Raw genomic sequence first — 12577 nt, forward strand, 5'->3', positions numbered from 1 at the left:
CTATACCATTTTTCTAGATTCCACATACATATATGCATTAATATGTATTTGTTTTTCTCTCTCTGATTTACTTCACTCTGTATGACAGACTCTAGGTCCATCCACGTCTCTGCAAATGGCACAATTTCATTTCTTTTTATGAAACTGAGCAACATTAAAATCTGCTTGTCTTTAAAAAGTGACTTAAAAAAACCCCTCTCAAGTCCTGATCATGCTGCTTTGGGCAAGCAGAAGGGAGGGGGTGGTTCTGGGAGGGGAGTTCAGGGTCAGGTGGAGACCTTTCAGTTCAGTTCAATTCAGTCGCTCAGGTGTGTCCGACTCTTTGTGACCCCATGAATCAAAGCACGCCAGGCCTCCCTGTCCATCACCAACTCCCGGAGTTCACTCAAACTCATGTCCATCGAGTCGGTGATGCCATCCAGCCATCTCATTCTCTGTTGTCCCTGTCTCCTCCCACCCTCAATCCCGCCTAGCATCAGATTCTTTTCCAGTGAGTCAACTCATCGCATGAGGTGGCCAAAGTATTGGAATTTCAGCTTTAGCATCAGTCCTTCCAATGAACACCCAGGATTGATCTCCTTTAGAATGGACTGGTTGGATCTCTTTGCAGTCCAAGGGACTCTCGAGTCTTCTCCAACACCACAGTTCAGAGGCCCTAATTTCATGGTTCAAAAACCCCAGCGCACATTAGAATCACCTGGGGAATCAAAATGATGCCAGGCCTCACCTGGACTCATGGAATCAGAATCTCCTGAGTGTGGCCTGGGCACCGGAATTTTCCAACAGTTCTAATGAACACGGGGGTTTGAGAACCACTTTCCTAAGATCTGAAAAGGTGATGAACCGGAGCAATTCAACACCCAAGCAAATGTGTGTGATGAAGCGCGACAAAGATTTTTCCCCGGAGAACCACTTTGATTCTATTTTGGGGACTATTAAATATCAAATTCTATGACAAATATTCTTCTTTCTTGCTTTTTATTTTGTTTTCAGTGGCCAGAGCAGGTGCTTGGCCTGCCTGCTGGACAGTCCAGCCAGGGGCCTGGGGGCTGGCACGCTGTGGACAGACTCTCGCAGCTGGCGACCAATCTATGAAGCAGAAAAAATTGGCTCCTGAACCATCACTAGCTTTTGGTGCCTGTGTGGCCAACTCTGCTTCAGACCATGAGGTTCTGAATTATCCAATAAGGAGCTAAAATCAAATGTTATCCTTAGGCACTGCAGCAATTCCTCATAGGTCTGACCCACAGATTTAAGCACCATGATGCCAGGTTAAATTCCACCTCCAGGCTCCAAGGCATTGGTTACCAGAGGTATCTTTTGTTACACGGCAAGCTGATGAGCTGACATGCATGATTTAGATGCTGAGGAACTCACAAAAGTTAGTATAAATTAGTTCAGAGCATTTTCAAGCTACCGGTTAAGAGAAACAGACCCTCTGCCACTTTCTGTGAAATTCTATGATATTCTGGATATGCTGGCTTAAAAAAACCCCTCTAATTTTAGTATGAGGTGTGGATTGAAGCACACTTGCCAGGACAAAATATTGAGAATATTTTGGGCTGAAGCCCAACTCAGTGGAGGGAGTCTACGAGCCCCTCAGAGGAGACTCAATATGCTCCCAGACCTTCTTGGAGGGCCAGGTCCAGGAACAAAACTTCAGGAGAAAAAAATATGGCAGGGGAAACACAGGTTCTATTACATATAGAGCCAAGGACATTTCAGGATTAAATTTCCATAGAGTGGAATGGTGTGAATATCTGTATGAATCTGTAATTGCATAAATACTGGCATGAGTCATCGGATTTAAAATTGTGAATTTGTACTGTGTAAAAGACTTGGATTCATTGCTTTGTAAATTAGACTGTAACTTCCTGGAGAGCAGTGAGAGCTTTATACTCATGATAGGTTCCATGAACCTGGAAGCCAGGGTGACCTGGTGGAGAAAGCAGGTCGTGTCATGTCTCCTTTCTGCTCAAATCCTGTCCTGGCTCCCATTTCTCCCAGGTCCTGACAGTGGCTCACCAGACCCTCAGTGACCCTTCTGACCCCTCCTCCTGCTGGAATCTTCCCTGATCCTGGGACCACCAGGCACATCCTTGTCTTAGGGCCTTTATCGGAGCTTCTCCCTCTTGGAACTTCCTCCACTCGGCACCCCGCTAGCCAACTTGCTCACCTCCTTCAAGTCTCCACTCAAATGTTAGTTCTCAGTGAAGCCTTCGCTGACTTCCCCATTAATGCTGATTAAATGCCTTCCATCTCCAACCTGCTTGACTGCCTTCACCAGGCTGTATTTTCCACCCTGCATCCCCACCCCAGGCTTGCCAGTGGCTCAGCGATAAAGAATTCACATGCTGATGCAGGAGACACAGGTTTGATCCCTGGGTCAGGAAGATACCCTGGAGAAGAAAATGGCAACCCACTCCAATATTCCTTGCTGGGATAATCCCATGGACAGAGGAGCCTGATGGTCTACAGTTGATGGGGTTGCAAAGGGTTGAACATAACTTAGTGACTAAACAACAAGAATATTTTTCCACCATATCTTGTATCTTCTGGCATACTATTTTTTTTTTTTGCTTATTGTCTGCCTCACCCTCAGCTTCACAAAGGCAAGACATTTATCTATTTTGTTCACTGATTCATCGTGAGTACCTAAAACTGTGAGGCATATGGTAGATGCTCAATAAAAAGTGTTGACTGAACAAAGGTGGCATCACAATGCTGTCCCGCCACCTCCCCTAAAGCCACACGTGGCTACCAGAGTCACCTTCACGGGCACATCTAATAAGGACACTCTGGTCCTTAAGAACCTTCACTGGTCACTCACACTTGCTTTGGCTACAACAGTACCACTCTCATAATCTAGTTCCAAACCTTCTTTGCAGCTTCAGAGCTTACTATCCCCGCAACACAAACTGCTCAGAACAAAGCTCTGAACATAAATGTTCCTTGACTTTCCCTCTCCTCTGTTCTTACTGGGGGAGAATGTCTTCTCTACCTCTCCCTGCTGGAATCCTGGCATCTTCCTAGGACAGGTCAGATGTCCCCCAATCCTGGCAGTCCTCCCAAGACCCTCCCTTGGAGCCTTCCCTCTCTCATCCTCACTGAGTTAGGCTGACACTTATCAGAGCTTCCCTATTAAGCCTGGGATCACAAGTTACCATTTTTATAAACCCTCAAGTCCATGGTCTGGATCTTTTATTTTAGTAGGTACACAGAAAAAAATGCACTATGAAGAGCTGAGTGAGGAAAGAAAACCTTTGACCTTAAAAGGAGCCGGCTGTAATTTGGACTGCAGACTTGGCCAGGCAGAGCAGATTTGAAAGTTCACTTGAGGTGGAGGTTGCACACCCCAGCGGTGCTTGTGAGTCATGATGGTTCAAGTCACTAGGTGAGTCCCACACTTACACTTAACCTGGGGGAGATGGGCTGCGAAATGAGATGGAATCAGTGGGCTCCACCCCACTGGGAGTCAGTCAGCTTCTCACTGATAGCTCAGTGGTTGTGGGCTTCCTCAGTTGTCCACTGGCCAGTTCACAAGGGCCTACTCGGGGGTCTCAGGGGCTCACCCCCATGAAGACAAAACAGCAACCAGGACCCATTTCTCAGGAGGGTGAGTAAGAGCTATCTTTTCAAACAGAGATGCTTATTTAGGGAAAAAGCTTGTGCAAGTTTTATCAGCAAACAGAAATACACTGGTCGAGCGTATAATCATTAAGAGTCATGAGGTTGGAAAAAACTTACTCTTTGACCACACGAAATCATGCCACTACTAAATAGCTCCCATATTGCGGAATTCTGCTAAATACATTGACTAACCCTACTCGAGGGGGCGTTATAAGGTAAGGGGACTGTGGTCTCAGTGAACACAGCAGAGCTCATATTTGTAGGTGTAAAATTTATACACTTAAATCTCCATGCCGTGGACACAGTCATCTTGGGAGTTTAGGCTACAGCTGGAAAGATCTGGGGAAACGGACTTTAAAATCACTTGGTGCCAGTGTGGGTGAGCCCAGTGTTCAGAGCAATGGCAGGGTCACTGGAATAAGCACGCAGCTACCTGGACGGCTATGAATAACACTCATTATCGCAGTGAGTTCTTGCGTCACGTTTAAAGAACCAGCCTCACGGCTCTGTAACGTCAGATTTAACTCTGTTACTCACATTGCACTGATGAAAAATACCCCACAAGAAGATGCTGTCCTCATGCGACCCACACACTTTTGATAGGGTCTCAGTGGTAGAAGATATTTCCCGAAGTTGGCTGCAAAAATATCCCCTGTCCCCCAAAGGCTCTTCTGTGACGTGACCTTGCCATTCCTCCATCAAGGAGGGAAATTAAATTTCTTCTCCTTGAACTTGAGCTGGCCTTAGGGACTTGCTCATTCGTAGACTATGGCAGGGAATTTCCTGGTAGTCCAGTGGTTAGGACTCCATGCTTCCACTGCAGGAGGCAGGGGTTCAATCCCCAGTCAAGGAACTAAGATGTCACATTCTGTGTGGCACAGCCAAAAGAAAACTGTGGCAGAAGTTATATTCTGGGGCTTCTGAAGCTAGGTCACAGGCAGTCTTGGAATTCCTGCCTGGGTCCCGTGGAAAACTTCCTCTCAAAGGCTGACTGCCATAAAGCGAGAGTGTCAAGCCGCATGCCCACGCACAGGGGTTCAGATTGCCAGCCTCAGCTGAACTCCCAGCCCACGGCCAGCCTCCACTGCCAGCCATGTGAGCGTGCCATTCTGGATGACCATTCCAGTTGAACCTTCAGATGACAACAGCCCCAGCTAACACCAGACTTCAACCACATGAGAGAACCCAAGGAGGACTGACAGCTGAGCCCAGCCAATGCCCAGTACTTTGAGGGATTAATTGTTGTCTCTTCAGATACTAAATTTTGTGTGGCAGCAATAGATAACTATAAAAGTATCTAAGATCTAGAAAAATTATTATTATATTATTTTTACCGAGCAAATTCAATTCCAAATGCTGTCCGGGTTTCCGTTCCTCCTCTCTGCTCAATGTGGCTGGCAGCTTCCACCACGTCCTTTACAGACCTGTAGTCATTGAGGTGAAATTCGTGTACCACGTCTTCACCGTACTGCACAACTCCAACCTGCGAGGAAAAGAAGAGGGCGACAGAATGTCTTGACCCCTGAAGGCTTGCCCTTTGCTGATGAGGCCTCCTGGAGTCATCTCTCTGGGACTGTTTAGGAGTGAGGAGGCTTGGGGACCTTCTGAACGGAGAGGGATTAAGCCAAAGGGAAGCAGGTTCTGGAAAGTCCTGGGAATGAATGGCTGGCTTGGTGAGACGAGTGGGAGGTGCCTATCAAAAGAGGAGACTGACCTAAAAGATCCAGCAGATTAAGTTTCTTACTTAAAAAGACAAAAGTTGAGCATAGAATTGAAATCTAAAATCTCTGGAACAGTGTGGGAGGGTGGGCTATGGCACTGTTCACCAAAATCTGGAAATAAGATTCTTTATAGTTTGGAAGAGAAGTCTGAAATATTAATTAGCCTCAAATATTAATCATGTATGGATTTGAGAGTTGGACTGTGAAGAAAGCTGAGTGCCGAAGAATTGATGCTTTTGAACTGTGGTGCTGGAGAAGACTCTTGAGAGTCCCTTGGACTGCAAGGAGATCCAACCAGTCCATTCTAAAGGAGATCAATCCTGGGTGTTCATTGGAAGGACTGATGCTAAAGCTGAAAACCCAATACTTTGGCCACCTCATGCGAAGAGTTGACTCATTGGAAAAGTCTTTGATGCTGGGAGGGATTGGGGGCGGGAGGAGAAGGGGACGACAGAAAATGAGGTGGCTAGATGGCATCACCGACTCGATGGACATGAGTTTGAGTGAACTCCGGGAGTTGGTGATGGACAGGGAGGCCTGGTGTGCTGTGATTCATGGGGTCGCAGAGTCGGACACGACTGAGCGACTGAACTGAACTGAACTGAAACAAAATCTTAAAAGAATAAACAAAACCTACCTGTAGTAGGACTAGAATGAGCAAATATTATTGTTGGATGGGCCCTCAGAGTTTATTTGGTAAAGGTGCATTTCTGAATGCTGAATTCTCACCTGGCATACCCTAAAAGATGATCTCCCAGGGATAGGGGACTCATCACTTTATGAGAAAGCCCACTCCCTTTTTAACAGCATTGATTGCTACAAAACAATTTCTTAGGGCTTTCCTAATGGCTCAGTTGTAGACAGTCTGCCTGTCAATGCAGAAGACATGGGTTTGATCCCTGCTCTGGGAAGATCCACATGCCCTGGAGCAACCATGACTATGAGCCCGTGTACTACCAATAGAGGAGCCCCTGCAAAAGCCTGCATGGCAACGAAGACCCAGCACAGCCAAAAATAACTAAATAAATAAAATTATTAAATAAATAATGTCTTAGATGACTTGAAATCTGCCACCTTGTCATTTCTATTCACTGGTCCTCATTTGGCCTGCCAAAACAATACTGAATAAACCTCCCCCCTCACTGGCTAGGCAGCATTTCAAATATGTGCTGGCAGCTGTGACTACTTCCCCAGTCTCTTCTCCAAGATCAAAGTGTCTGATTCTCCCCCTGCCTCACCTAGCAGGATTCTGCTGCCTTCTCACTCTCTGGCTGATCAAAGTATTTTTTAATAGATGGTGTCCATCCCAGAGGACAGTGGTTGACCCACCCAATGATGTCCCAAACTGTCCCTTGATGTGCCCAGCGGAGATGGGTGACTTGGGTTGCAGGGCCCTGTTGCTGGCCCTTTCACTTACATCTTTCTAGTGCATGCAAAGACACTCCCCCACACCTCAGGGCAGCATCTGCCATGGGTTTGGGGGACCCTGTTCGGAGGAGGAGAGAATCCCAGCCCTGCTCACCTGGATCTGCCCAGGGCCAATGTAAAACTTCTTCAGGATGTTGATGAGGAAGTGCTGAACCTCCACCCAGGGGTAGATGCTGTTGGAGCCGTCCAGGACAATGACGATGTCCATGTAGGTCTGGCACCCTGGGAAGTGAAGGCATGGTCACAGCTACCCCAGGAGCCAGTGTCTGAAAATCTCTGGTTCCCTGAATGATTGTCCAAGGAAGCCGGGCCTGGGAGCTGTCTTCAGGCTGAACATTTATTTGGGCCACATGAGAGAGGAGCCTAGGAATTCCTGACGCTGCTCCATGGCTCTGAGCTGGCTGTCTAAACACAGCATCAGTTAAGCCAGAATGCCTCTGCTCCTCATCAGGAACTGACCATCACTGGCTGGTCCTTGTTTGGGAGGCAGCCAACACTGCCTAAATCAGTAGTTCATTATTGTGTATTTTAAGTAATGGGCAGGCTGGCATTTACCACTTTCAGTGCGAATGAATGGGCTTCACTTCTTAGGAGGGAGGCATGGTGTAATGGCTAGAAATGTAGAATCTGGCATCAGACTGTTTGACCTCTGGCTTTGACCTTGGGCAAGTTACTTAACAACTTGGCATCGGTTTTCGCTTCTGTAAAAGAGGCATAATGGTAGTGGAGGATTGCTACGAGGAGTTAACAAGGTGGTGCTTCCCGGGCTGAACTCAAGAATCTTAGCTGATCCCCACGTTATTTTTTTAACCAAACCAGTTTGTTGATGTGGTAATGACATCATCAGGTCGAGCTCTTGTGCCTTGATCTCTGCTTTGAGTCTGAAAGCTTCTCTATATTCTTGTAATATGAATACCAACTAAAATGAATAATAGCAACAGCATGAACAATGACACCTTGGTGCCATGACAACAGGGAAAAGCTTCCTTTAACATCTAAGGAATTGATTTCTGTTTGTGAAACAGCTGGGGTGACTCTGAATGAAGATATCATGAATCTGACATGATATATACTAAACTGTACCACATTGAAATACTGGGCACCTGCTTATTTTCACTGGAGGATTTTCACACTATTTTCAAATAAATCTACTTCACAGCAATGTAGCGGGGGGCGCTTTGTGAGTCAGCCACTCCAGCTACTCCTGTATTGAGGAGGTGCAGCATGTTGACAGCAGGGCTCCAGGAGGGCAAGGTGGTGGGTTTGAGCCCAGGTGCCCGTCTCAGGCTCTGTGACTGGGAGAGCACTTTAGAGGCTGCTCTTTAGAGGAGACTCGGCTGCCCAGGGTTGCCTCTGCTTCAGGAGAAGCTGTGTGGAAGGCTCTCGTCTCGTCTGCACGCTACATGCAGCGTGTGATGGTCCTGTGCCTCCAGGCTGACGGTGCCCGATAACTCTGTCCTTCTCTAGCATTCCACAGCCCCACACCCGTGGGTCCAGTGCGTGCTGGAGTGCTGCGTGGCGACGGCAGCTGCGAGGACACCAGACAGAAACGCCTTGATTGCGGGGGGGGCTTCTAATCTATTGGTAGGGACCAGGTTTCTTTTAAAGCCAGTTTTATTATTAGAATGCATTTATTAGTAATGATTTCTTTCTTAAGATTTCAAAAATTTTTTCAAGACACCTCATGGAGGAGCCTGGTGGGCTGCAGTCCATGGGGTCTCTAAGGGTCGGACATGACTGAGCGACTTCACTTTCACACTTTGGAGAAGGAAATGGCAACCCACTCCAGTGTTCTTGCCTGGAGAATCCCAGGGATGCGGGAGCCTGGTGGGCTTCCATCTATGGGGTCACACAGAGTTGGACACGACTGAAGTGACTTAGCAGCAGCAGCAGCAGCAGGAAGAGCCTTGCTTTAGGTCTGTGGTTTTTAAACACGGCTGAACACGCTTCTGAACGCAAGTGCCCACACGTGTGTACACGTACCTGGGGCCTCATCCTAGACCTGCTGAGTTAGAGCCTCCGTGGTGTGGGCAGAGGTGGCGGGGGCAAGGGGTAATGTCCTGAGGTCTGATCTGCTGGTCAGCCGGATGAGGAGGAGGAGGTTCTGGGAGGCTGAGGTGGTCACACCTCAGCCCAGAGGGAAAAGTAGCTCCAGAGTGGGAGACACACCTCCTGTGACCTGCCGCAGCCCTCCTCCCTGCCCACCACTGCCTCTGCTCTCCCGCTGATGTTGTGTGAGAACAGAATCAGAGCCCCCTCAGCACCCCCAAGAGGATCACTTCCCAGCCCCCGTGGGACTGACCCTTCCTCCCTGCTCCTCCACGCACCGCCTTCTGTCTCTGGGCGCTGTTGTTCCGAGGGAGGCTGCCTTTAGCTGGAGGAGCTGATGCCCTCACCCTCAATAAAGCAGGCTGCAGCTGCTTGGGCCATGGTATTCAGCCCACAGGAAATAGTGAGGCTCGGAGCCAAGCCAGAGGCAAGGTCTGCACTTGATGTCCCAGACTTTCCTGGCAGGTGGGGAGAGAGTGGGAGGTTTGTGTTCCATGAGGCCCCAGGAAAGCGGGGCAGTGCTTCCTCATGCCCAGGAAAACGGTTTAGATGGGACTATTACCAGGAATACTTCTGTTCTCCTTGGCCCTGCACCTACAGGGTAGCTGCACTGTGTAACATCAGAGGGCACCATTCACACTGTAGTCTAAGCGAACCACATCCCCAGATTTGTGCAGTGCACAGCCTGCCTGCTATACACGGCAACCTGGCCATCTCTTCCTCACTCAGGTTTGCAAAGAGCCTCTCTGGCTGTCAGGATGGTCTTCATAACCTTAACTCCCCCACCATCACTCTGTAGGGGAGGGTGGGCCAGGATTGTGACCCTAGAGTTTACCCAGAGAGCCGGAGCCGGGCAGGGCTAGAGTCTAAGTTCTGCTTTGTAGCCATGGGATGGGGTGTTCAGAGCTCGGGGCCTCCCAGGGACTGCTGGTTGTTCAGCCTGAGTCTACAGATTGGAAGCCACTTACTTTGGAGAGCTGGGGCCACGGTCTTGGAGAACCTGAAGTTGGAGTTGACTCGTGAACACATCCCTGTGGTGTAGTAGGAACTCCCACACTCGTGCGACCAGAGCGGGCTGCAGGCCTGTGGAGCACAGTATGGACCCCCGGTCAGTGGGGGCCTCAGGGAGGGTCCGGGCCCAACAGACTTTCGCCCAGCCCCACCCTCCAAGACACAAGACAGAATCCTCCACCTGAGTCCTGGTATCCTTAGGATTTAGAGGGTCTTCTCCAAGTCTAACTGAAATCTCTCTTGCGGTAACATGTACCAGTTCCCTTGGTTTCAGGTGGAAGGGAGATTAACTAACCTTGGAGTCTGCCATTGTTGTATTTTCAAGGGTTCCCTTCTCCACCCCATCATCTGGGGTGTGACTCTCTTTCCCCTGCTTGTCCACCCCTCCCACCACACAGGAGTCAAGAAAACCTTGTCATCCATGGGAGGGGACCCTTCAAAGGTCTTCCTGAAGAGGTCACCTGAAGGTCATTACTGGGCAAACTTCCAGGATAGGGTCCCAACAACATGCCCATGGCTCTTACTAGGGAAAGGAAAAAGTGTGTTTCTGCTCTTTCTCTGAAATTTGTTACCAAAACATCAATGTCAGCCCCTCATTTAAAGACTGAATGATGAGTCCTCTCAGAGTCATTGAAAACGAAAGCCCAGCTTCTGTCTTCATTTTTGTCCTGCTGCTGGGGAACTCAAGAATAAATTTTATGCTGTTATTTCTTTTGGTGTGGAAGAATAATTGTTCCGCTTCCAATCCCTTTATTTAATGAGCTTTCTTTTTAAACTCAGATTTTAAAGGTTTTGTTTTATCTATGTCGTTTGTTGAAGCTTCTGCAAGTTATTTCTGGAAGTGGGGGAGAATGAATAATGGGAGATGAATAATGGATAGTGATGAATGGATCATGGCTGGGGGGATAGAAGAATGATGGATGGATGATGGATGAGTGAACGGAGGAAGGATGGATGGTGCATGGATGGATGGTGGGCGGATGTGGGAAGGGATCAATGATTAGATGGGAGGATGAGGGGGTAGACTGACATGCAGACAGACGGGTGGCTGAATGAATGGATGGATGGAGAGATGACTAGGGGGAAGGACATTTGTTGGGGGATGGGCTGATGAGTGAAGGAGTTAACAAAGGCTGGTATTTACAAACTAGGGTCTTAACCTCCCCACAGAGGCCCCAGGGGTTGTGTCACACCTTCCCTCTCGGACCTTCATTCCATCTTGTGAAGTCAGTGAAATCAAGTTGATAGGGTATGACAAGGAACCTCAGACGGAGAAGGGGGTCAGACCAAAGCCCCTGACAAGTATTTGTGGACAGGACCAGGGATCCTGTCGCCCTTGGTGGGAGGTGATGAGGGCTGTGGGCTGACCATATACTGAGGCACCTCGGAACTCTCCCTGGTAGAGCCACTGTGCTCCTGTCAAATCTCTGAGTATCCCAGTCAACTCGCCGCCCTGGTGTCTCATTTGTCAGCAGAAATGGGCTGATGGGTGAGAGCAGAGAGTGATACTAGCTTTCCTATCTTAAAATGAGTGGTGCATTTTATTGGGCTTTTCGGGGTCATTTTTCTCTGAAATCTTCTCTTGCAGCTGTTTCTAGGAACCATCAGTCCCAGGATCACCCACATTCATGGTGGTTTACTCGAACGTGGTGGCAAGGGGCAGGCAGTGTCAATCAATCAGGCCTCCTGCCCCCGCCCAGTGTGCAAAGCTTGCATATGCTTGCCTGGGCGGGTGCAGAGAACTCCCGGCACCTAGTGCTGCTGACTTTCTGTCCCAACAGCATGTTCATATTACTCGTCTGTTATCATCATGCCCCCAAGCAGAATGGAGGCTACAGGAGGGCAGGGAGCTCTGCAGACTGCTGAATCCCCAGTGCCCAGCATCAGGCTCAGTTCATTGTAAGAACTCAAAAGACAGTTTAAATGAATGAATATCTCTACCACCTCAGCCCAAGTACTCCTTACTTTTTCTTCCTTGCCAAGACTAGTTTCTTCTTTAAAGACAAAACACAAACATTCTCCAGGAAACCTTCCTGTCTGATCCCCGTGCAGTTCAGGTGGCCTGCCGCTCTTTATCCTTCCCTTTATTGCAGAAACTCTGCGTTCACTCATTTATGACTTCCGCTCCACGTCTTCTCAGGCTGTGTGGTGTGTCCTGACTCTTTCGTCAGGTCTGGAGTGGAGATTCGGCCTCTGCCTTGGACATTGGCTCCCCAAAGAACAGGATAGCCCCCCCCCACCCTACTGAACTGTTAATAATCTTTATCCCTGTTCCTTTTTAGGCTGGCTGCTCCAAGCTCCCCCCGACCCCACCTCCAAAGGGAATGTACACAAAAGGGCTCAATCCTTTTTCTTGTCTGACTTGTCCCCCGAAAATGTTTAGGGTCCCAGTAGACAGAATGGCACGGGCAGGAAGCTGGATGGGGGGCTGCTCCTGGGGCACGCAGGAACAGGTAGTCTGGTGGGCAGGCATGTTCAGCCACCCCATGTCCCTTGCGGCCTGGAGCAGAGGCCCTGTGCGGGCAGGAAGGGCTGGGGGTTAGAAAGAGGGCTGGTGGGCGGCTCTTACCAGGAAGCTGTTGTCCTTGGGGTTGGTGGCCAGGCTCAGGCCGAGACGCATGTTGTCCTTCCTCTCGGACACATTGGATAGGGTGACCCTTCCTGGGGTGGAATGGAGAGGTTCAGCCTACAGTCCCTCCTGCCCGCCGGCTGCCCAGCTGGCCACCAGAGGGGCCCAG

General features: G+C 49.1%; 1 protein-coding gene across 2 annotated transcripts in view; it reads right to left on the reverse strand.

Annotated features, from left to right (window-relative positions):
• The window catches only part of ITGA11 (integrin subunit alpha 11), a 129966-nt gene that overhangs the window by 50994 nt on the left and 66395 nt on the right, over positions 1-12577 (reverse strand). For both annotated transcript variants that reach the window (XM_055436940.2, XM_088839942.1), the window contains exons 4-7: positions 12409-12500; positions 9797-9911; positions 6874-7001; positions 4965-5113 (exon numbers count right to left, since the gene is read on the reverse strand). In XM_055436940.2, the coding sequence (XP_055292915.2) occupies positions 4965-5113; positions 6874-7001; positions 9797-9911; positions 12409-12500 (484 nt within the window). The remainder of the gene's footprint in view (positions 1-4964; positions 5114-6873; positions 7002-9796; positions 9912-12408; positions 12501-12577) is intronic.

This window comes from Moschus berezovskii, chromosome 9, assembly GCF_049115385.1.
Source record: "Moschus berezovskii isolate FMDL1 chromosome 9, NW_MosBer_1.0, whole genome shotgun sequence".
NCBI classification, from domain to species: domain Eukaryota; kingdom Metazoa; phylum Chordata; class Mammalia; order Artiodactyla; family Moschidae; genus Moschus; species Moschus berezovskii.